The sequence below is a fragment of the Brachyhypopomus gauderio genome, chromosome 14, assembly GCF_052324685.1.
Source record: "Brachyhypopomus gauderio isolate BG-103 chromosome 14, BGAUD_0.2, whole genome shotgun sequence".
Taxonomy (NCBI): domain Eukaryota; kingdom Metazoa; phylum Chordata; class Actinopteri; order Gymnotiformes; family Hypopomidae; genus Brachyhypopomus; species Brachyhypopomus gauderio.
In genome coordinates, this window is record NC_135224.1 from 8,671,684 (window position 1) to 8,695,555 (window position 23,872).

At 41.1% G+C, this 23,872-nt stretch overlaps 3 protein-coding genes and 1 long non-coding RNA gene across 6 annotated transcripts; 3 read left to right on the forward strand and 1 right to left on the reverse strand.

Moving 5' to 3' along the window:
• Nucleotides 1-10: 10 nt before the first annotated feature.
• Nucleotides 11-5,558, forward strand: tkfc (triokinase/FMN cyclase). Its single transcript, XM_076972387.1, has 16 exons — nt 11-239; nt 459-648; nt 780-1,072; nt 1,172-1,250; nt 1,365-1,454; nt 1,562-1,596; nt 1,787-1,871; nt 1,978-2,067; nt 2,624-2,740; nt 3,030-3,146; nt 3,292-3,432; nt 3,531-3,637; nt 3,793-3,896; nt 4,981-5,014; nt 5,128-5,220; nt 5,397-5,558. Exons 1-16 carry the CDS (start codon nt 234-236, stop codon nt 5,556-5,558), a joined length of 1,743 nt encoding a protein of 580 aa, XP_076828502.1. The 5' UTR covers nt 11-233.
• On the forward strand, nt 5,435-23,417 carry LOC143474788 (circularly permutated Ras protein 1). 2 transcript variants are annotated; one of them, XM_076972386.1, is made up of 20 exons: nt 5,435-5,575; nt 12,007-12,097; nt 12,392-12,478; nt 12,903-12,998; nt 13,456-13,542; nt 16,195-16,292; nt 17,295-17,495; nt 17,614-17,664; nt 17,741-17,830; nt 18,217-18,368; nt 18,573-18,654; nt 18,784-18,908; nt 19,283-19,367; nt 20,058-20,164; nt 20,718-20,827; nt 21,018-21,129; nt 21,226-21,366; nt 21,564-21,657; nt 22,050-22,100; nt 22,226-23,417. In XM_076972386.1, the coding sequence occupies exons 2-20, from the start codon at nt 12,007-12,009 to the stop codon at nt 22,319-22,321; spliced, it is 1,956 nt and encodes a 651-aa protein (XP_076828501.1). In that variant the 5' UTR covers nt 5,435-5,575; the 3' UTR covers nt 22,322-23,417. The 2 variants fall into 2 exon arrangements, with proteins under 2 accessions (XP_076828501.1, XP_076828500.1); XM_076972385.1 differs by lacking the exon at nt 5,435-5,575 and adding an exon at nt 9,947-10,222.
• LOC143474791 (general transcription factor II-I repeat domain-containing protein 2-like) lies at nt 7,403-9,920 on the forward strand. The gene is made up of 2 exons (XM_076972388.1): nt 7,403-9,219; nt 9,324-9,920. The coding sequence occupies exon 1, from the start codon at nt 7,602-7,604 to the stop codon at nt 9,204-9,206; it is 1,605 nt and encodes a 534-aa protein (XP_076828503.1). The 5' UTR covers nt 7,403-7,601; the 3' UTR covers nt 9,207-9,219; nt 9,324-9,920.
• On the reverse strand, nt 11,023-12,456 carry LOC143474792 (uncharacterized). Of its 2 annotated transcripts, XR_013120856.1 has the most exons (4): nt 12,305-12,456; nt 11,504-11,562; nt 11,212-11,365; nt 11,023-11,082 (listed from the first exon to the last, which is right to left on the reverse strand). It is a non-coding gene; the product is annotated as an uncharacterized LOC143474792 (long non-coding RNA). The 2 variants fall into 2 exon arrangements; XR_013120855.1 differs by lacking the exon at nt 12,305-12,456 and having other exon boundaries at nt 11,504-11,663.
• Nucleotides 23,418-23,872: the final 455 nt, after the last annotated feature.

Here is a 23,872-nt window from a genome sequence, read left to right on the forward strand (position 1 = left end):
GCAAACGCAGGGGAAACGCCTGAAACTGCGCATGCGCTGCCACTGGCCTTAACCTGCTGTCCTGAACCTGCTGGCGTATATCCGCGGATCCGCACACGAAAAAGGCGTTACTGCATCAGATCAACGGTGCCGTCATGAGGGGCGGAATCACAAACACGGAAGTTGCCATTGTCTTAATATAGGATAGCAAGCTTGCTAGCAAACTGTGAAGACTATTTGGACCAAGCGGAGGCATGGAGGTAAGCTGTAGTATGATGTTTTGTTTTGCTTTTACGTTTTTTTGCCCATGTTTTCCATTTGTACATTGCAGTAGCAAATTCGCATACCTTCGGTGCAGATCTCTCGCAATAAACAACTAATTAGTTGCTGGATCTATTGGAAGTAGTTTTTCTGTACTGCATACAGCGCATGAAGCATTTACACCTCGTGCAGGGATCTAAATGCCTTTGAAACAACAGGTGCACAAAAAGCTGCTGAACTCGGTGGACAGGTGTGTGGACGAGACCTTGGAAGGCATCGTGAGCAGCAACGGAGGTCTCGCGCTGTTAAAGGGCCACAGGGTTGTGCTCCGTGCAGACCTTGAGCACCTGAAGGGGAAGGTGGCACTGCTGTCCGGTGGCGGGTCAGGGCACGAGCCCGCACACGCTGGTGACTCCTGAATTTCTCTAATCTCCTGTTCACTCTGTCCGGCTGATATCCTTCAGTGACGTGTTCTGGGAGCTGTATAACGGTCTCTTTGTGTTTTCGCCCCTGTACCCCCTCTGTCCGTTTCCCTAAAGGTTATGTTGGCAGAGGGATGTTATCAGGTGCTATCGCAGGGGAAGTGTTTACCTCACCTCCTCCCGGCAGTATTCTTGCAGCCATAATGACCCTCTGGCAGAGAGGTGCTTCCGGTGTTCTGCTCCTGGTTAAGAACTACACTGGTGACCGACTGAACTTTGGCCTGGCCGCTGAAAAGGCACGAGCACAAGGAGTCCCTGTGGACATGGTGATCGTGGCCGACGACTGTGCATTCAAACAGCCCAGTAAAGCAGGCCGTAGAGGAATCTGTGGAACTGTTTTCATTCATAAGGTAACAAACAGAACAGAACACCACTGAACTGCACGTGCTCGGCTGTAGTTATGCTGTTGACTTTTTTTCTCCTGTGTTTTTTGTTTTGTTTTGTTTTAGCTGGCGGGAGCACTTGCTGAGGAGGGCCAGCCACTGGATGTCATTGTTGCCTGGGTGACAAAGGCAGCCAAACACATTGGTAAGAGCAACATGAATGGTGCATTCAACTCAAAACATACTTTTAGTTTCACATGCTGCCGTCTCAACCACAGAATCAAGTTCTGAAATCAGGGATGCACCCTCACTGTTGCAGGCACTCTGGGTGTTAGTCTCTCCCCATGCAGTGTGCCAGGACGCCTGCCTTCATTCCAGCTCCTGCCTGGGGACATGGAACTTGGGATGGGTGAGTCAAACTGTCAGGAGTCCATATTGATGACCTTATGTTCAATGATTAATAGGCTGCTGGGCTGTTATTGTACTGGTGTACTGAACATGGCTGTGTCTGTCCAGGAATTCATGGAGAGCCAGGCATTAAAAGATCCAAGGTGAGTTAACAGTCTTTAGTCTGAGGCTGAATTTGTTGGTTAACATTCTGGATGGTTTAGTTAATCCAAAACCACTAAATATAAAGGGAAAATATTTGCATCTAACTTGCTATTACCTTAAGATAAGATCTTCTTCTAAGCTTGGCAGCATATCATTTGTTTTACTGACCTTTGGATGGGATTGATTCAGATGGCTTCTGCCGATGAAGTTGTGAAGACTATGGTTGATCACATGACTGACCCCTCCAGCCAATCACATCTGTCTCTGAAGTCAGGTAAAATATAATATATTGTGGATTAGGGGTTAAAGGTTTTTAGTTATTTAAGGGCAACATGTGAGTCTGTATATACATTTGTGTAAGTTTGGTGGTTCTCTTACAGGAGACAGAGTTGCTCTTTGTGTGAACAATCTTGGTGCTCTGTCTTGCATGGAGATGGCTGTGGTCACTAGAGCTGCCATCAACTGCTTAAGTGAGTCTAACACAATATTAATATAATTGTATTATCTGAATACAGTGTACACCAAGAAGCCTGTAAAGACTACATTTTATGTTTTTCATAACATATGTTTTTGTAATGTTATACACCCTTTGAACAATTTCTAGTGGAAATCTAACAATCAATCAATCAATCAAAGTTTATTTGTATAGCGCTTTTCACAACACATGTTGTCACAAAGCGCTTTACAGGATTTAAAAGGTTAACAATACTACGGGTCCAGAACCCTAATGAGCAAGCCAAAGGCGACAGTGGCGAGGAAAAACTCCCTATGATGGTGGGGAATAGGAAGAAACCTCGGGAGAACCAAGACTCAAAAGGGAACCCATCCTCCATTGGGTGGCCCGTTAACACACAAATTACACAAAATACAGACAAATACACAAGTCACACACAAATCACACAATCAGACTAAGTGAAGGTAAAAATGAAAGTGAAGTAACACTGAAGTAACACTGAAGTGTGTGTGTGTGTGTGTGTGTGTGTGTGTGTGTGCGCGCGTGTGCACGTGCATGCATTCTATTGGCAGAGGAGCGTGGAGTTCTGATTACCAGGGTGATGTCAGGTTCATTCATGACATCACTGGAGATGGCGGGCATGTCTCTGTCTCTAATGAAGGTGGATGAGGAAATGATCCGACTGTTTGGTTAGTTTAATGCCTGCTGCACTTGATTTAAAACCATTTCTCTCTGTTTTTCTGTCATTAATGTTCCCTCGAACCGATCGGTTTGTATTTTACTAAGATCCAAGATGGCACCATTGTTGTACACATCACAACTATATGTTGGCACAAATTTGGATCTGTTGAATCCCTTTTAGTAGATCCATTTAGATAATATCCTGACATTGATATTGTTGGAGAGTTACATAATAAATAAATTATTATTTACGCCTTGGTATGTTTCCCCCTTTTGTTTGACCCTGGTTCTCTGCAGATGCTGAAACTACAGCACCAGCCTGGCCCAACCTCAGCAGTGTATGTCCGAGTGAAAGAAATCCTTACATCGATCCTACAGAGAGACCACCAGCCTCTGAGATTAATCTTGACCAAGGTAGAGAGAGAAAGAGAAGGTGGTTCTGTCCTAACTATCACCTCCGTAGAAATATAGTAGAAATTTGGGGACTTGTGGGTGGGGTGTTACAATAAAAAATAAAACAAGCAAATAATATTAATAATAGACTGTCATTGGCTGTCAGGTCATTTCGCTACTGTGGTGGCCCGCCCAGTTTTGGAGAGTGTGTGTAAAACCCTCGTGCAGAGGCAAGATGAGCTCAATGCCCTGGATCGCGGAGCAGGGGATGGAGACTGTGGCAGTACACATGCCCTTGCTGCTACAGGTAAGGCAAATCTTATTTATCCAACTCTTTCAAATTTATATACGAAGTATGAGATCTTTTATATTATAAAATGTTAAATTCCTTTGATCTGATTCCAGCCATTCAGGAGTGGATGAAGGATAGCACCGTCCCAGGAAGCCCCTCCTTACTGCTGACAGCTCTCGCTGAATTGATCGAGGGGAAAATGGGCGGGTCTTCTGGGGCGGTATGGAATATGTCCTTCAAATCTAAACATGCTATGCACTACCATCCTGAGAAGGAAAATTTAAGACCAATAATACTTACAGATATGGCCATGATGTGTGTATGATGAAAAACCATATGTGGTCTCTGAGTAAATGCTGACCGGTCCTTGCGTAGCTCTATAGTCTTTTCCTCACGGCTGCTGCTCCCCACCTGAGTGAAAGCAACAATGCTGCAGACTGGGCCAAAGCAATGCATGCTGGGACTGAAGCCATGAAAAGGTGGGAAACATACATTCACACTCACCAGCCACTTTATTGGGTATACCTGTCCCGACTGCTCATTAATGCAAATGTCAAATCACATGGTAGCAACTGCATTTAGCCATGTAGACATGGCCAATATGATCTGCTGTAGTTAAAATCGAGAAATGGGCAAGAAAGGTGATTAATGATTTTGAATGTGGCATGGTTGTTGGTGCCAGATGGGCTGGTCTGAGTATTTCAGAAACTGCTGATCTGTAGGGTTTACAGAGAATTGTGTGGGGTATATTTTCCTGACACACTTTTGGCCCATTAGTACCAGTTGAGCATCATGTCAACGCCACAGCCTACCCGAGCATTGTTGCTGATCATGTCCATCCATTTATGACCACAGTGTACTCATCTTCTGATGGCTACTTCTGATGGCTACATGTCATAAAGCGCGAATAAATCAAACATTACAAATTCATAGAATGCAAAATGTGCATTCAGTTCAATATTTAAAAAGCTGGCCTGATTTAGATTTAGTTGGTGATTTAGTTAGTAGGTGTTTTGATCTGGACTCAGTCTGGTTTCGTGAACATGACAATGAGTTCAATGTACTCAAATGGCCTCCACAGTCACCAGATCTCAATCCAATAGAGCACTTTTGGGATGTGGTGGAACGGGAGATTTGCATTATGGATGTACAGCCAACAAATCTACAACAACTGCGTGACGCTATCATGTCAATATGGACCAGACGCTCTGAGGAATGTTTCCAGTACCTTGTTGAATCTATGCCACGAAGGATTAAGGCAGTTCTGAAGGCAAAAGGGGATCCAACCTTGTCCAACTAGCAAGGTGTACCTAATAAATTGGCCGGTGAGAGTAGGCGTTATATCCAAGTTTTTATTATTATTATTAATGCTTTGAAAGTACTATAAAAATTTGTTTGAGTAACTTGGTTTGTGTTAATCGCTTGGCCATCATGACTGAAATGTGCAATACAAATTAACTTGCTTTGCTTTTAATCCAGTAAAACCAGTAACTAGGTGTAATTTCCCTCATAATCTTATCAGGCGAAGTCTTTATCTTATTGGTTCTCTGGATTTTGTGACAGGTATGGAGGTGCAGTGCCTGGTGACAGAACTATGGTAAGACTGACTTTTGAGTAGTTCTGCCTCCGTTTGAATTGCAAGTATTGTTAGTCCTGGGCAAAGCATTCACAGCTGTCATTTCAGTTAACACTGCATTCATTCCCTTGCAGCTGGATGCCCTGTGCCCTGCTGTGGAAGAGCTGATGAAGTTATCTGCAGCGCCTCCTGCTGCCCATATAGACATACTACAGGCAGCAGTGGAGGTACAATACGCAGACACTGAATTAAATGCCCATCTCCCTTTGTTCCTATATCTGTTTATTTATCCCTTCATTTCATGCATGCATTCTCTTATTAGTTATTATCTAATTGTGTCTCATTATCGGCATAACATTTTAAAACCGAATGTTAATGATAACGTTTGTGTGCTCTTACCCAGAAAGCAGAGGTGGGGGCGGAGTCTACCCGTGACCTCATCGCAAGGGCAGGCCGAGCAAGCTATGTTGCGTCGGAACGGCTGACCCAGCCTGATCCTGGAGCAGTGGCCGTGGCTGCTGTTCTCAGAACAGTGTTTGAGGTCTTGAAAAGCAAAAGGCAGTGATTTACACTGCTGTCGTGGTGTGTCTGCATTTTGATGATGTTTTATTACTGACACTGTCTCAGAGGTTGTGTCATGCTTGCGCTTGATGGGAACTAAAACAGATTCCTGTAAGTCAAGCACAGACTTCACACTAGAAACTGCATAACTGTGTTAATAACACATCCCACAGGGCTAAAATCATCTACAAGAGATTAACATTTCAAATAATAATAAAAATTCAGTGACTGAAGTCAAGCCGAATGGTATGGTAGGAGTTTAACAAGTTGAATGAGTTTAATTATGCATACAGGAAGGAAGAAAATCACCAGAGGAAGAGTTTAATAAAACAACATGGAACATAAATAACTACCAATGAATGTAAGTGCCAATAACTAAAGAAAGCCAATGTAGTCAGATAGACACGTCACTCATATTCTGTGTCGGTGATATAAGCTCAAAGAGCACACGGGTGGATGAAGCTCAACTCAACACAATCTCTTGCTTTGGTGGGGCCTCCATTTGTTGACTGGGTGTGAAGGCATTGAGGAGGCTGCCTGCTTCCTTGACTGGGTCAGCTTGTGTCCGTCCTCATAGTGGTCAGGCATAGAGTCCCCAAAAAATGTCTCTGGCAAACAATGTCCCTACGTGAACCAGGTAGACAGGTCTGGGGAGGGGAAAGAATGACAGACAGGCGATGGAAGACAGGAGACTGCTGCTTCCAAAATGGTTGGTTCTGTCACATTGGCTTTCTTTAGCTATGTGCTTTGTGTTTAATCTCTTTAGTCTCTTAAATTGGAGATTTAGGTTTTCTTCTCTTGTTTTTGCACATGAGAGAGTGGAGAATTCCATTCTGGCATGAATTAAGTAGTTTTAAGTAGCAATTTCTGAAAATAGAAACATGTGAAACATTTTTGTATAATGTGTACAAATGTGCCAGAGGGTCAAGAAAATCATGTTTTTTTGTTTTGTTTTGTTTTTCTTCAAAGAACATGTACTTTGACCACATGTGACCACTTCTTCTATTTCCTTCCTCAAACCTGGTCAAATGCAAAATATAATGTGTATGAGAATAACGCATTATTATAATAATAATTGCATTCAAACTGCATAGGACTGAAATGAATTTTAATAGCTGAAATGGGATTCTAATGTACAGATTCTTCTCCTGAAAAAGGAACCATGCAAAAGTATTTCTGACACAAGCCCTTCTGTTTTCTGTTTCTCTTTAAGATGCTAATGTTGAAACCATACTAGCATCCAAATAAAATTAAAATGAATCCTAATGAATATATTTGCTTATCATATTAATACAATTTAATGAGTACAAAATGAGCTATAATAAAACACTGAAACTATAATTCACATCCCACACTAAGATTGACCTCAGTGATGTAGTCAAATTATGACTGCCTTCTGTTTGACTTCACATGGCTAATGTTATTAAACTAATATATTTGCTCATGTAATTTTAAAATGAGTCCAAAATAAGCAATAACTAAATACTGAAAGTTAAGGACATTCTTCACAGAGATTCACCTCAGTTATGTGGTAATATCAGAACCTAGAAAAGTCATTTTGTCATTACCAGTTATTGAGTAGCACGGTAGCACAACAAATAGCTTGAAACTGCAGCAAAATAATTGTTTATAAACCCAAGAGCTTGTAGCTCTCACAAGTCTAATCCCATAACAAAGGCAGAGACTGTAGAGCAGTGGTCCCCAAACTACGGCCCGCGGGCCGGATACGGCCCGCCTCCACGTTTGACCCGGCCCCCGGAACATTTGACCTGGCCCCCGGAACACCCCCTCCCCCCTACCCCCAGGGAAAAAAATACTGCTCCTTGTGAAAGAGAACGTAATGGCGAAAAGGTTAGGTAAGAGAAAAATTGATTCTGAATGTAGGGTATTTAACCTGCAGTGGACAAACGATTATTTTTTTGTTCAATGCAAAGAAAAGGCTGTTTGTCTCATCTGTAAAGAGGCGCTTGCGGTATTCAAAGAATACAATCTACGACGGCACTATGAATCCCGTCACAAAGACCAGTATGATAGTTTGCAAGGCCAAATGCGGGCAGACAAACTGTTAAAGTTAAAAAGTGGACTGTTAGCTCAGCAGAATACATTTGTACGCCAAGCTCAGCTGAACCAGTCATCCGTTCGGGCCAGCTTTCGGGTTGCTCAAATTATAGCAAGCAGCGGTAAACCTTTCACGGATGGAGAGTTTGTTAAGAAATGTTTGAATGCTGTCGCGGAGGAAGTGTGTCCCGAGAAGAAAGATGTCTTCAATGCAGTGAGTCTGTCAGCGAGTACAATCACCAGACGCATCGAAGAAATCGGGGGTAATGTGTATGTACAGCTGCAGCAGAAGACAAAAGAATTTGACTTTTTTTCATTAGCATTGGATGAGAGCACGGATGTGCAGGACACAGCGCAGCTGGTAATTTTCATTCGTGGAGTTAACGCAAACTTTGAGATGAGCGAGGAGTTGGCAGCCCTCCAAAGTCTCAAAGGGACTACAACGGGGGAGGATATTTTCGGCAAAGTATGCCAAACCATGGAAGACTTGGACCTGGACTGGTCAAAGCTTGCCAGCATTACGACTGACGGGGCTCCTAGTATGGTGGGCGCGTCTCGGGGTCTAACAGGACGCGTGAAGCGGGAGATGGAAGAGCGGGGTCTCACCGCCCCGCTACAAGTCCACTGTTTAATTCACCAGCAGGCACTGTGCTGCAAAGTGTTGAAGTGGGATTCTGTCATGAAGGTTGTGGTGTCATGCATAAACTTAATCAGAGCAAAGGGACTTAAACACAGGGAGTTCCAACAATTCCTGTCTGAGCTGGAGTCTGCGCACGGCGACGTGCTGTATTACACAGAGGTCCGATGGCTGAGCCGGGGCAGAGTTTTGAGGCGTTTTTACGAGCTGCTACCTGAAATTAACGCATTTCTTCATTCAAAAGACAAAACGGTCCCAGAGCTGATGGACCCAGAGTGGAAATGGCACCTGGCATTTTTAACAGACGTGACAGAAATTCTGAACAGCCTTAACTTGCAGCTACAAGGCCAGGGGAAACTCATTTGCGACATGTATTCCCACATAAAAGCATTTGAGGTGAAACTAGCGCTGCTTTTGGAGCAAGTGAAAAAGCACAACTTCGTCCATCTCCCTGCTACCCAAAACCTCTCTGCAGAGAACCCAGCGGTCCCGTTCCCAACTGAAAAGTGCGTGGAAGCACTGGAAATGCTCAAGGCGGAGTTCGGTGTGCGATTCCGTGAACTACATGTTCATGCAAAAGAAATCCGTCTTTTCCAGAACCCCTTTGTTGCCGACATCGATGAAGCCCAGCCTTCTTATCAGTTTGAGTTGGCCGAGTTACAGAACTGTGATGTTCTGAAAGACATGTTCAAGCCCAACAGTCTTATTGACTTCTATGCCGCACTCCCAAACGACACGTACCCTAACATAAAAAAACACGCAATGAAGATGTCCACACTTTTTGGAAGCACGTATATCTGCGAACAAACATTTTCGCACATGAAACTCCTGAAAACTTCGCTGAGATCAAGATTGACAGATGAACATCTGCATCAGTGTTTGAGACTGGCTGTGACTAGAATGGAACCTGACATTCAACTTCTCACCAGCCAAATGCAGGCCCACAGTTCACACTGATGAACATACATAGGTAAGCTCACTTTTCTGACTTGAATGAGTCATTCTGAGTATAAACAAATATGATCATAAAATCTACTGGGATAAAATGCATAAAAAATGTATTGTGCTGTGTAGGTCACAAGGAAGTTGATGAGAGAGAAAGGTATCTACAAGCCTTCTAGAACCTACAATCTACAAAAGGATTATAAGGAAGGAACACGAGAACTTTGAGGGACTACTCATATGAGTCATTTAAGGAAGAAATTCTGTTCTGACAACTTTACCTGTTAAGATGTGCACGGCACAACAGAAAGTTAATGTTCCACAGACTTTTTTTTTTCTGTGAAGAACCCAAAGAGCATTTTTTGGTGTTATTTATTTTAATAATGGTGTTATTTTTTTCTTAAATAGTGTTATTTAGTTGGTTAATAGTGTTATTATTTATTACCAGACTTTTTTCTGTGAAGAACCCAGAGAGGATTATTTAGTTATTATTTCATAAATATTGTTATTTATTTTGTTAATGGTTAATATTTAGTTTGTTAATAGTGTTATTGTTTATTTCTTGACTTTTTTGTGTGAAGATCCCGGAAAGTGTTATTAATGTTTGGTTATGTGTCGCTTTCTGAAAACAATAAATGTTGCAGCACCCCTGTGATTGTCAAACTTTTCTGTTTCAAACTGACCCCGGCCCCCCATCAGAGAAGAGAAAAGTTATTTGGCCCTCGCAGGAAAAAGTTTGGGGACCCCTGCTGTAGAGGGTGGAACCTGCTAGCAGTGTGATCCTGTTTAAATTTTATACATGTAAACCTGAACAGGAAGTAAAGAAACCAGGCCAAAGACTGAATGGGACATTATAACTGGGTAAAGCAGACACGTGTCTTATTTTCTCCCCAGTGTAGTTTTCATTCTCTGAGTGTCCGTCTTACACTTCCTGCTTTACCTCACACACACACAAATAACATGCAGCCGTAGAAGCAGCACTTGCTGACTAACGGCTCATCCGGATTAACCTGAACTCTTGCCACATAAAGGTACATTCTTTTATATACTTCTTATCTAGAGATGGCAGTGCTTTCTGTATATGAAGCTGTCTTTATGGTCTGCCATAAAGGTCAGTAAAAGATGCAACTTCATATGAAAAATACACAGTGACATACAGAGTGATTTTTAGGTTTGGTATTACCTCATTCAACTAAATACAGTTACGTGAATATATATGTATAGGTGGTTCCATCTGAGACATGCTTCATACATTGTTGCAGGTTTTGTGGTTATGGTTCTTAGTTTCTGTAACAGTCCAATAATTTTGTGTAAATTTGAGCAGATGTGGAAACCCATTTCTGAAACTGTGGGGTCTATTTAATGGCTTCTCATATACACATCCCAGTGTTTCTGTTTTCATGCTGTTTTTAAGACATTAGTAGAACTATGTTTCCTTCTCTTTGGCTTTCCAGGAATAAATAGTTCACAAAAGTGCTATTTGTGTACACAACAGATCTATTTTATGTGTGAGTATGACTTCATGAAACCTGTTTTGAGGGCAGAGTGCAGCAGTGTTGAGCAGGAAATGAAGGTTTGCAGATGAAACTTTAAGATGAAATGTTTGCGCAATGCAAAGGCACTATCACCACACCACATCTGCTTACACCTGACATACCCTGACATACCCAACAGAAGCTCTGTACGTGTGAGGCACCCAACATGACCACCGGTCAGGGGAGTACAGTTGCTCATGCTTGATGGAAATGCTGGTGTGTGTGTGTGTATGTAATGGAGCTCTCGTCCATTCCATGTTGCAAACTATTATAATGGACAGAACCAGGAGACAACCTCAGTTTTAAAGACTCTTTTATTGAAACCCACAGGACTGCAGTTGGACCTTGTCAGAATGCTGAAAAACAATAAACAACTGTGATTATCTGGCACTATTCAGGGTGGCCAACTGATAGTGTAGAATATTACAAAAATTCCATGCATTTTTTACTGTTTATTGTGTGTTTTGAAAAGTCGTTCAACTTACCTGTTTGTCCCAGCATGTTCGCAGCCTCTTGCAGGTCAAAGGCCCTGAGTCCAGGGGTTTGTGGGGTTTTGTAGTCTGAGGTTGTGTTACAGGTGGAACTTTCCATCTCCGATGTTGGAGCCGGGGGAGAGGACCTGCTTTTATGGTTCTTGTTCTAAAAAGGGGATTCCAGCATGAATGTTTTATTATGAAATGTTTTATATTAATTCTAAAATATTGCTTAAATAATAAAATGTTTGATTTAAGATAAAATAGAAGATGGTAATTATAACTTGTGCATTTTAAACCTTACCTGCGGGCGTGCCAGTCAGTGGTTGAGTCCAAGGTGTAATGTTTGTAAAAGGCAGAACTCTGTGATAAGAGGGGAGAGCTGACTTGAAATGCAGATGAGTGAGGGCCTGGTGCATATGTTGATTAGTTTATCTTTTTTTTTTTTTGCGCATTCTTTATTAATGTTTGTTGGGTTCCAAGGCACTCTTCACGGTGGACTGAATAAATGTGGTATATTGGAACTTCCGGTTCAGTTTTTTTGCAAACGCCACTCGGCTATTCTGCAACAGTGTAGTTGAAGGTTAACTAAAGTATTGGAGCAATGTTGGAACATTTTTGCTTTCTCTCTTTCTCTGTCTCCCACTGGCTCTCTGTTTACCATTCTCTCTCTGTCCCCTCTCTTTCTCTGTCTCCCACTCTCTCTCTCTCACCTTCTATCTGTCCCCACTCTCTCTTTCTCCCAATCTCTCTCTATCCCCTCTCTTCCTCTTTCTCCATCTCTGTCCTCTCTTTTTATAAAACCAGATGGAGTTTGCCTGCAGTCATGTCGTTTGTAACTGGAGGCCAGAGAGTGTAACAGAGGGGGAAATGAGGCAATCAAAAGGTTTAAATCAAGGTTGGTTCTGTTTTTTTTTTTTTTTTTTTTTTTTAGCCTGGAATGAAAAATCACTGATATACATTGGTGAATAGAAAAAATAGCCAAACATTCCAAAGAGCAAAGAAATTCCAGATAAAATAGCCTTAATCATTGTTATACTCAAATGAACACATTCCTTATTAGGTAGGTTCCTACTCCAGCATAGGACACATTTGGTTAACATACCGGGCTGTTCTGATATATGTTTTTTGTATGATCTTTTTTGTATATATGATCTTTATGTTCTGATATAGTCACACTGTGTTCCTGCAGGGTTTTCCTCCACACTGTCCTGTGGTTTGTCCAGGACACATTCTGAGCATCCTTATGACAACCGCATCGCTGTCATTCCAGAACCTGGTGAATTAAAAATAAATTAGATTAAATTAACAAACACATAGAAATGATGAGAATTAAAGTTGGGGGAAGAAAATCTAATCAAACTCTTTGGGCAGTATTAGATCCCACACACTGATTGTCCATATATTTGTGGTGTTACTTATTAAGTAGCATTAACCTTTGAACCTTTCCACTTAAGTTTTAACCTTCCCACTTAAATGTGTTAAATGTCAAGCAGAAATTTTATGTCTTTGATAAGACTTTGAAAGTTCAAAGAAAATAAGATTCACATCCTCTTGTGGGTGTGAAGACAGAAGTAATGAAAGATGAAAGCATAGTTTCCGGAAAGAAGTCCACAAAACAATGATCATTTACCAAGAAAAAAAGTACATTTATGCTGATCTAGTTTTTACTTTGAGATTTACACTTTTGGTTTTCTTTTCAGTGCCTTCTTTAACTCCACCACCAGTACCTCCTCGTCGGTCAATACAAAAAAAGCACTTAAGACCCATCTCACTGCCACCTCCACTACCCCCCCGAGGTCAGGCCAGTAACATGACGTTACTATTAAGCAAAAATGTTTCCTGGATTGTTACCACACTGCTTGTGCAAGCACATTTGACGTTGGCCTACATGATTTCCTTATTATTGTATAACCACTTTTGGTTGGCTGTTTTTAGTGAGCAAACACCACAAGCACAACTTTTGTATGAAGCTTAACTTGCACAGAAATACAGAAGCACATTAATATGGGTTATCAAAAAACTGGAGAGATGGACAAAGCATTTAAGAGGCCTAAACAATTATGAACAAATTATCTACTTAATGAAAGAACAGCTTTTCAGAATAACATGGTTTTATTTAAACCAAATGTAATAAAATACATAGAATAGATAGTATGTATGTACAGATATGTATGATAGAATAGATAGATGTATGTACAAAATTACTGCCAGTGTTAAATTTGAATTCTCTATCTCTTGTTTGTCTGTCTACAGAGCCAGAGGGTAAAGAAGAGACTTGCCTTAAAGCTAATGTAAACGTAGTGTCTCTCAGAATAGGAAGTCTGGTGGACATAAGCAAAGGTGAATTACTCAGTGTACACACACAAAAACAGTGTACTCCGTTGAAAATGCATTTAATCTTAGAAATACACATAATAGTTTGGCAAAAAAACTTTTGTACTGTACACAATTTGCTGCTTTTGTACTGGAGCTACTTTTGAGTTGGCTAATCCATCTAGGGGCCCACCAATTCTGTTGCAAACTACTTCCTGAAATCATCACACATTTCCCTTACAAGAAATTTGGTTGCAAGTATTGTAATCTGACATTCATTTGTATGTATAAGACAAGGCGCTAATGCCAAAAGCCTAAAGAATACAAAATCTGGATTAGATACAGCTAGCAAAAGGTTAGCAGTTGCACTAGCCAAACTATCTATTGTTAGTAGTAAGCAGCGGCAATATCAATGTTGGCCACCTATAATACAAATGGGCCTATAGATAACTGGATTACATACTCCTGGCTAATTGTTGGCCAACGTTACTTCAACCTAAGAATTTTCTGAACATGACTATACCAAAAAAACAAACACCTGTTGTGCGTTTGTGAGCCAGAAAATCGTTGAGTTACAGACACCACAGCTGATAAATCTATGATTCCATTTCCTCATATAGGCTACTTGGATTATGGGAAAATACGAGCAAAATATGGGCAATGTCAGTAGACCCCCCTCAAACCTGGTATTTCTATCAATGTTCAAGCCTAACCTTGGTCAAATCATTGGTGTGTGCAGCTTTGTACACATGGACCCTCCCTCCTGTCTGTCTGACACATTCCTTCCTGTCTGCCATGGTGCTCTTTGAGGTGACTTGCAACAGCCTCCAAGCCTTTTAAAGGAAATCTGTACTCTGGCCAGTCTTGATACAGTCTTGCACAGCACTAGGTGAAGGTTCTGGTTCTTGACCCCCCAAAATTGAGACTCTTCACCAAGCCTAAGAAAAAGTGCAGACTTACAGTGGTTTGATGGGGACTAGTGTTGTAACAGAAAACCATCATGGGGAGATAACATACTTCTAGACAAAGAGTCCGTGGCAAATTGTCAAAGGTTCTGTTTAATCATTCTCATTGGCCATTCCATCAGTGTGGTAGGGGCCACTACAAGTCCTCCATAAAAATGGCATTGCTGACTAGCCTATTCTCAGAACAACAGCCATGGTCAGAGTGAAGGCAGCTTGCAAAGCCAAACCATAAAACCAATTGACCACCAAGATCTGAGCTATCTATGCACTGGTAGCTAACAACTGGCAGCAGCCATTGTGTACTTACAAGACATGTTCATCATTACAAGGTTATTTTCTATACCCTTCTAGAAGAGCTAATTTGGTATATAAAGTCAAAAGGTGGTCCGTGAAACTGTTCATGGCAGCAGGTTTAGCATCCTTGGACATTTGACATCGCTTGAACACCTGACAGCAGTGTCCCTCCTAAGAGGACATCTGTGGCAAAGCCAATCCCATAATCCACTCAGTGCCTTGGTGACCATACACTTGATGTATCTGCATCAATACCACTTCTTTCAGAGATCTAAGCAAAACCAACTAATAGACCTCTGTCACATTTATAAGACTGGAAAACTCCCCATCTTCTTTCATACCTCCCAGACTTCCCCTGGACCATGCACAAGGACTGCGGACAATGCTCCTTGATAATGGCCTCCTTGAGCACCATAGAAGACTCATTTGATGGAGCTAAAGTCTGACATAATGCACATACAGCTGATCTGTCCATGTGGTTGCCACACTTCTTTTAGGCTTTTTTGAGCCACCCAAGTCCATCACTAACTTAAGCAGAGGGAATTGCCACTTAGTAGCAGACTATATAAGACCCAGCCTATAAATACCCACATACAGAGGAGACATTATCAGACTATATAAGACCCACACTATAAATACCCTCATACAGAGGAGACATTATCAGACTATATAAGACCCACACTATAAATACCCTCATACAGAGGAGACATTATCAGACTATATAAGACCCACACTATAAATACCCTCATACAGAGGAGACATTATCAGACTATATAAGACCCAGCCTATAAATACCCACATACAGAGGAGACATTATCAGACTATATAAGACCCACACTATAAATACCCTCATACAGAGGAGACATTATCAGACTATATAAGACCCAGTCTATAAATACCCACATACAGAGGAGACATTATCAGACTATATAAGACCCACACTATAAATACCCTCAAACAGAGGAGACATTATCAGACTATATAACACCCACCCTATAAATACCCTCATACAGAGGAGACATTATCAGACTATATAAGACCCACCCTATAAATACCCACATACAGAGGAGACATTACAGTGGATGCTGTAAATGAAAATATGTAAGTCCTGTGTAGCACGTGCCCACAAGTTTACATGTTAACCCTTCCCCTGCCACACAGTCTTTCTGAGGTTGGTTTTATTGATACATAAAATTGTATGATGCCCTTATCTGTTTATTTAGCCTATTTGTGTAGTCCGGATTTTTTGCCACACAAGTACTTTAAGCCTAACCTACACTTAACATAAACGGATCCTAAAATCATTTAACTTTTTAAAATTCCTCCAGGCAGAGATGTTCTTTATGTGGATGATGAGACTGATGCTGACTACGTGAATCTGTCCTAAGACACAAACTGCCATTATTTTAACTTGTCTTAGCCTCCAGTATCCAGAGCAGCCAGAAACCAGTGTACTGTGGAAGATGTAGGGCAGTCATGTCTTCTGTCAGCACCTCACAAACCAACTCAAACACAACGGTAAGCATCAGCAAACTAAGCGTGTACGTGTGTGTGTGTGTGTGTGTGTGTGTGTGTGTGTGTGTGTGTGTGTGTGTATACTTCACTTTTGAAACTTTTCTTCTCTCTCTGATTGGGTGAAACACAAGCATGCAGCCTGCGCTTCATCTGTGACTTCCCTAGGACATGTACATGCATTTACATACTTTTTCTGGAGGAAATCTTCATTGTCACTACAAATGCACTTAAGTCTGAGTAGTTGCGAGTGAGGAATGGAGTGTTTGCAGGCCTTGGAACAGGAAGAAGTGTAATGCAGATAGGAATGAGAGTCTGTAGGTTTATAATGCATGGTGGTATTTAACCAGGAATTTGTAAGATTCACTGAAACATCCAAAAATTTATTCTCATGTGTATTCAAGAGCTGGATGGAACTTGGAGAATGAAGAAATTAACAGTTGGAGCTCTTCTAATGTGCATGTACCAAAAACGTCATCAACATATCTCAGAAATTGTAAAGGTATAAGTCCAGTGTATCGCTCAAAAGAATGTTTCTCAACAAATCCAACAAAGAGGTTGGCAAATGTTCTGTTTAGTACCAATACTTCTCTTATTTGTGAGTAGTACTTACAGTCAAAAGTGAAGCAGTATAGATATTGTAATGCTGTGATGGTTAGTGCTGTGGTGATTAGCGCTGCCACCTCACAGCAAGGTGGTTTAGGTTCGATTCTCTGCCTGGTCTGCTCTGTGTGGAGTTTACATGTTCTCCCTGTACCTGCGTGGGTTTTCTCCGGGTGTTCTGGTTTCCTCCCACAGTGCAAAGACGTGTGTTAGGTTGATTGGTTGCTCTAAATTTTTGGTAGGTGTGTGTGTGGTGGACTGGCGACCTGCCCATGGTGTACACTGCCTTTGCCTGATGATGCTGGGATTGGCTCCAGTGACCCCGACTAGCGGGATTAAGCGGTAGACATAATGGATGGATATTGTAAAGCTTTCTGTGCATTTTCTTTGTCTGTCCCCTTCTAGGCGTGGTGCTGTGAATTCTGTGGTAACCTCAATGCCCTCTCAGAAAGTGAGCTGAAATTGGGGCGTTCTCCTCTGTGGACACCTCCAGGCAGAGATGTTCTTTATGTGGATGATGAGACTGATGATGACTACGTGAACCTGGAGGACATGTTGGTGGTCTTCTGCGTGGATATTTCCGGAAGCATGAGCGTCACCTCAGAGGTTCCTTTTTCTTTATTTCATCATTTCTCTCCACAGCAGTGCATAATTTTTCTTTTTTCCTAAAGTAGATACATATTTTCTGTCTTTCTGTACCTGTCTCTTGGTCTGTCTTGCTCAGGTGTCTCCTGGCAACAGCATGAGATCACCCACATATGTATCACGGTTGCAGGTGAGTTTCCATTGGAAACAAGTTGAAGATCACAGGACGTGTGCTGTTGTCAACATTCCTTGTTTTATGTTTTCAGGCTGTTCAAGAAGCCCTGCAGATGGCGCTGTCCTCCCTGCAAAAATCTTCACCTCATCGACGGGTGGCAATAGTCACATTTAATGATGAGGTAAAGAAAGGAATAAACAAGGAGAAGATGCATACTTCATGAGATCAAGACTGATAGACAGATGTTATTGTTAATACACACATTTCAACTCTAATTATTAAAAACATTACATTTACACAAACTAAATGAAGTATTATTTGCTGATACTTAAATGTCAGCTTACATACAAATTGTAGAGAACATACATTTATATATAAGACTCCTAAAGGGTTTATAACATTACTGTCCATCACCAATATAAACCAAAAGGTCATCAGTGTCTATTCTTTTGACATTTGTAATAATGCTACTTGGTACAGGTGCCATAGAAACTGCTCTGCAGAAGCCATGGATGCAAAATATAACAGTGACATAACTAGCTGGCCTCTGTGTGTCTGCGTTATGAGGTGACAGTGTATGGGGATGGAACAGGTGTCCCTCTGTCTCTGCGGGACTGGGCCCTGGTGGACTATGACCATGTCCTGGAGCAGGGAGAGAAGTACTGCACACCGCACTGCATCGCAGAGACCTTCCAGAGCCTTATGCAGCGGGTCAAAGAGTGAGTAAGATATGAGGGCTTCCATGTTTGTTGCAGGATTTCACCCACTGGGCTCTCACCTCTCACCCATTCTCACCTCTTTGCTGGTCTCCGTGCCAGTCGATTTCCAGATCTATCCTCATGTCTCCTGAACCATCTGTACGTGCATGTCTCTGTCCCTGGTATTGTAAGCACTATGACAACTCTAAACTTTGACCTTTTTAGATTAAGAGAGCATGGGGCCACAGCCCTGGGCCCTGCTGCACTCATCTCTATCGCCATGGCCTCTCAGTTCACTGGATCAAAGGTCAGCATCTGAATTTCATCTCTTTTGAACGTCTCAAAATCTAGACTTTGTCACCTGAACGTTCCCAACACCATTGAAATGCTACTCGCTTCGTCATACTAAGCTTCCTCCTATGTGTGTGTGTTTCAGGTCATCATTTGCACAGATGGCCGGGCCAACATAGGCCTGGGTCAGTTAGAGCCGGAATCCCCCAGCTCTCCGCCACCCTCACTATATTTCTACAACAAGTTAGCCAGTCACGCTGCAGAAAAGGGGTGTGTCATAAAACATTTGACTTCTTTTGATAAAACGTTTGTCTTTGTGAATTTGTGATGTAATGTAAATTTAAAATATTTTCAAATGTAAAATATACACAGCCTACCCAACACTTGCATGGTACCTACACTCAATGTATCTTTATACTGAGTCTTTAGATTTATAACTAGACATAGTAGCTTAGTTCAGAAAAATACAAATGTATTTTGAAACAAATTATTGCAGTGTAGTATGTTCTTGTGCAACAAAGTGATCTTCTAATAGAATACAGTAGAACTGTAGGCTAAAGAATGGAAAACCCTATAACAGAAAACAGTTATCTATATACTACAACAAAAATACTACTGGCGTGCGAAATTGTGGTTGTGTGCAGAGTGATTGTGTCGGTAATGACATTTGAAGGGGAGGACTGTCGTTTGGCGGAAGTGGGGAAGCTAGCTGACCACACAGGAGGCAGGGTGAGTGTCCTACCCAAAGCTAGCAGTGATCACAAGGCCAGCCAGCACTACCAGTATGAGACAACATCTATTAGAGCAAACGGTCACAGATAAACAAACAATATGCTTGCATCTGACTGACGGGATGTGTGTTAATAAACTGGAATTTAAAAGAAGCAGACACCTCTTTGAAAAACATGTCATCGTGATTTATGTGTACTGTGTCACATTGCAACACAGAAACAATTTGAACACAAGGGCATATTGTGATAAGGAATTCCATCAAGGCACAGACACTGATGACTTAAATACTACAATCACTACCTGTGCATCTGTTTAGTTCTGTACTCACACAAAAGATCTGTGCAATACACACTTTGTCTTATTCATAGAACCTATGATATTATCACCATCAACTTCAACAACACCATTAAAAATGTTTCTGAATCAGATTCTTCCTACATTGCATGCGGTGTATCTATTCTGTCCACAATTACACAAATGTCCGGTGACATTACTATTAAGATGTCATTATTGTCATCATGTCATTGTCATTATTGTCATTACTATCAAGATGTCACTATTACTATTAACAGTCTGTTCTCTAATGTGTCACTAAATCAAAGTTGGTACAATTGCCAAATGCACTGGCTGACCAATCAGATCTCTGAATTGAGTGCATTATTTTCCCTTCCATCCTCTGACCACTAGATCAATATAGTCAACATCGGTACAGTGGCCACGGAAATTCAGACTGCTTTGGCTGACAATGTCTTAGCAACTAATGTCGTAGCAACCCTTCTGGCACCTGAGGGCTTGTGAGTATTGTCTGTTCTTCCAGTAAACTGCATTATCCTTATTCTAAACTACAAAAGTAGAATTTAAACTTCATCTGTAGCTTCACTAAATACAGATTTGTATAGCCATGTACTATGCATGGTAGGAATGAATAGGTGCCTCATTGTAGACCAGTTGTGAGAGCGTAATATGATATTGGAGCGAGGAGCACCAGCCATCAGTGCTTGTGCTGTTCTGCTGCTTGTGAAATGGGTGACGCCTAAATGAACATATCCGCTTTTGGCCTGGACTGCACTGCAGCTTGGAACCTAACGGGCGATGGCAGCTGGGAACCTTCGGTGATAAACAGTTCAAAACGAGTTGTGTTGTGAAAATGATTTTTGATAATCTTGTATACTTTTACCTTTCATGCACAGATAAAAACCTGGACTGTTTTTTAGAGGATCCCTTTTTTGGAGGGTCCTTTTTCACCTTTGTTTGAGTAGAGTTATCTTTGTATAATTCTGTTTCCTAACAGCATTTCTACCTGAATTTGAGTAATGGGTTTGAATGTGTTTTTGTGTTTTCCTTCAGGTATTTTCCATTTGAGGAAGACAATCACATGCTTGTGAGGGAGATCGGTAATGTTACAGGTGGAGTGGAAATCACTTTCCAGTTTGCTGTCAAAGCAGACAAAGTGGACAGTAAGTGAACCAAAAATTTTGCCTTTTCTCTACGTATATGGTCTCTACGATGGAACTAATGGAGCCTATGTATACGATCTCTACAATGCAGTCAGCGGTTTTTGAAGAAGACCTCAACGTTTTGTAAGATTACATAATTAAAGAAAATCAGGTATGAAATGTGTGGGATAATAAGAGATTTTGTGTATAGCCTTCCAGATAAGAGACAGGGTGCCATTCCAGCTGCAACTGTCTTTCCGAACTCGAGACTTAAAGAAGGTGATCCGAGTGATCACCCAGCAAAAGCGTGTGACCACAAGCAGGTAGCACGTCGCCCAGAATAGCCTCCCACACCCACGTGCAGTACCAGCCGTACTGAAGGACGCCAACCACTGTTGTGTTCTTCCTTTCCTCTCCAGCTGGGTGTGGGCCGGCAGCCTTAACATGTCCGTGCTCGGGGTTCACTGCGCCCAGCTGTGCGCCCGGCTCACCATGGAGGGCAGGATTCAGGAGGCCCAGAGGCAGCTCCAAGCACAGCAGGACCTTCTGAAAGATATCAGGTGTGCACCCGAAAACTCGGCGGTCGCGTTAGTTTATGGACTCTTGTGGATTTGTGAGTGTGAGGAACAAAGAGTCATGGTGTGAAGTGTGGTCTGAGTGTGTGTGAATGAAGAGTATATTGATGTTTGTATGTGTGTGTGTTTGGATGTTTACACTTTTAAAGATACTTATTTAAGGAATGTAATGTTTCTACCAGTGAACAGAAGCCAAACCCTAAAGAGGAGAGTATCTATGGCAACTGGATAAGCACCATGACTACGATCTGTGAGGACCTGACTATGGACACACAGGTGTGAAAATGCCCTCAGATCTAATAACATATCATTCAAATTAACTGCTATGTGAGCAACTATAATCAAAATGTTTGCTTTCAGATAATTTAAAAGAAACATAAAACATATCAACTCACAGCTGTGTAAGTCAATTTCAAAGAAAATAAGGAAAACATACCTGGTGCTAAATTCTTATTTTTCTTTGGCTGTTTGAAAACTTTGATCTGATTTAGTGCGTACAATCCACTGCCAGGCCAGCTACACGTTCCTCTCATTGTATATACCCAAAAACCTGAGTAGCATTTTTCCATGACTATCTAATCTCATGCGTGAGATAAATATCTGCTGTGCATGCACTCCGGACACGGAGGCAGCGTTGCTGACCTTTCACCTACTTGTCTCTCCCTCAGAAGGAGGGCAGAACCTCCACCACCTTTACGCCTAGCCGCGCGTCTGCCACGGTAAGTTCTGGAAGACGAGGGGCGAAGGAAATACACACGCACACACATGCATACACGCATACGTATGCATACACACAGGTGCACACTCACACCTGCTGCTGGCTTAGACTTTTATCCTGTTTCAGGGTCTGTCAGATGAGGCGGCGAAGGTGGTGTACCAGCTGAAGAGGGCACAGAGTGTGGGGGAGAATAACGAGAAGGCGGCCATTTTGGAAAGTTGATAATAAGTTGGCTTCAGTGGTCCGTTCGTTAAAAACTTTGAAATGGAGACTTGAGGACAGTCCAATGCTGCTGACATTCACTTTTTACCCCTAAAATATTTTACCTGAATTTACATAAATATCAGCGACTAAGTAAAAACTATGTTTAATTGCAATTTTAGGCATAAAAATTCCTTTCTTACAATAAGGCTTGTGATTGTTGTATACAATATTGTATAGCCTATGTTGTATATTTATAAGCCATTTTTAAGAGTATATGGAACAAAGGCCCACTGACCATGTAGTAATCATGTAGATTTGTAACGTTCATTTGTAAATAATTTAAAACAAACCAGTACATGCATAAAATGGTACTTGCATATGGACATTTCTTAAAGGTTAAAAACACCACTAATTTTACATTTTAACTTCGAATTTGCTACAGTAACCTACTAACTTAATTTTAGTGATTCAATTTAGTTATTACATGTCACGGTTTAATCCAATCTTGTGAATGGCATTGATTATTGAGATTTCCACTGACAAGTCTGACATCTCATGTCTGACATTTCATGTACTTTACTGTACACACACACACACACACACACACACACACACCTTCAAATAAACAAACGTGCTCAAAACTTGAGTGGCTACTAGTTTATGGGTGAAAGGTTAGCGTGCGATTGAGCCCATTTGAATGAATCGCAATGCGTTTTGATTTATGGAAGAAGTACAGGTGCTAGTGTAGAATACCTCTTTTGTAATGATGCGGTTCTATCAAAGATCTTCTGAAGACGGTATGTACCCTTCTGGTTTTCAGCTATCAGCTGGTTTCTATGTTTCAGTGATTTTAACTGATAATTTTTTTATTGCACAAACTATTTTTGCCTATTCTATTAACTGCAAATAAGATTTTTCCATATGTAAAATGTTGTTTTTTATAAATACTTCATTATCATATATGTTGTCCCTATTTAATCAAAATCTATTGGACATTTGATGTTCTGTGTATTTAGAACAACATGATGTATTGCTGAGTAAAACAGCAGCAAGTATGTTTATTAAAACAGCTACAGTTTCTGTGTGTATTATCCAATAAAGATGTAAGATGTAATCAATTCATTCTTCATTCAAATCTAACATGGTTTCATATACATATGTACAATATATATATATTAAACATTAAATCAGAAGCACTTTGCTTGCACAGCTGATGGACATCTGTTTCAAAACGTCCTGTTTCTCTAGAAACTTACTTTGTGTAATTTACTACAATTTCTCTCTTTCTACAAAAAATTCTCAATATATATTATATATACAATTTCTATATATATATATATATATATATATATATATATATATATATATATATATATATATATATATAATTTCTCTTTAAACTTTGTGTAAACTTGTATATGACATATATAGACATAACCATAACAACCAGCAGAGACATAACCCTTTGAGATGTAGTCAGACATCTCATGAGATGTAGTCAGACAGGTTGGAACACATTATGTCCGCATCTGTCAGCCAAAGCATGTTGGCTTTCTTACTATTTATGTC

Excerpts from the sequence above, each read along its gene's own strand:
- LOC143474788 (XM_076972386.1), top strand. The coding sequence starts at position 12,007 with ATGGAGTTTGCCTGCAGTCATGTCGTTTGTAACTGGAGGCCAGAGAGT. Across the intron at positions 13,543-16,194 it reads TCTGGTGGACATAAGCAAAG|CCTCCAGTATCCAGAGCAGC; the intron begins GTGAATTACTCA and ends AACTTGTCTTAG. Across the intron at positions 21,130-21,225 it reads AAGCGTGTGACCACAAGCAG|CTGGGTGTGGGCCGGCAGCC; the intron begins GTAGCACGTCGC and ends TTTCCTCTCCAG.
- tkfc (XM_076972387.1), top strand. Across the intron at positions 3,147-3,291 it reads TGAGATTAATCTTGACCAAG|GTCATTTCGCTACTGTGGTG; the intron begins GTAGAGAGAGAA and ends ATTGGCTGTCAG. Across the intron at positions 3,897-4,980 it reads GGGACTGAAGCCATGAAAAG|GTATGGAGGTGCAGTGCCTG; the intron begins GTGGGAAACATA and ends ATTTTGTGACAG.
- LOC143474791 (XM_076972388.1), top strand. The coding sequence starts at position 7,602 with ATGCGGGCAGACAAACTGTTAAAGTTAAAAAGTGGACTGTTAGCTCAG.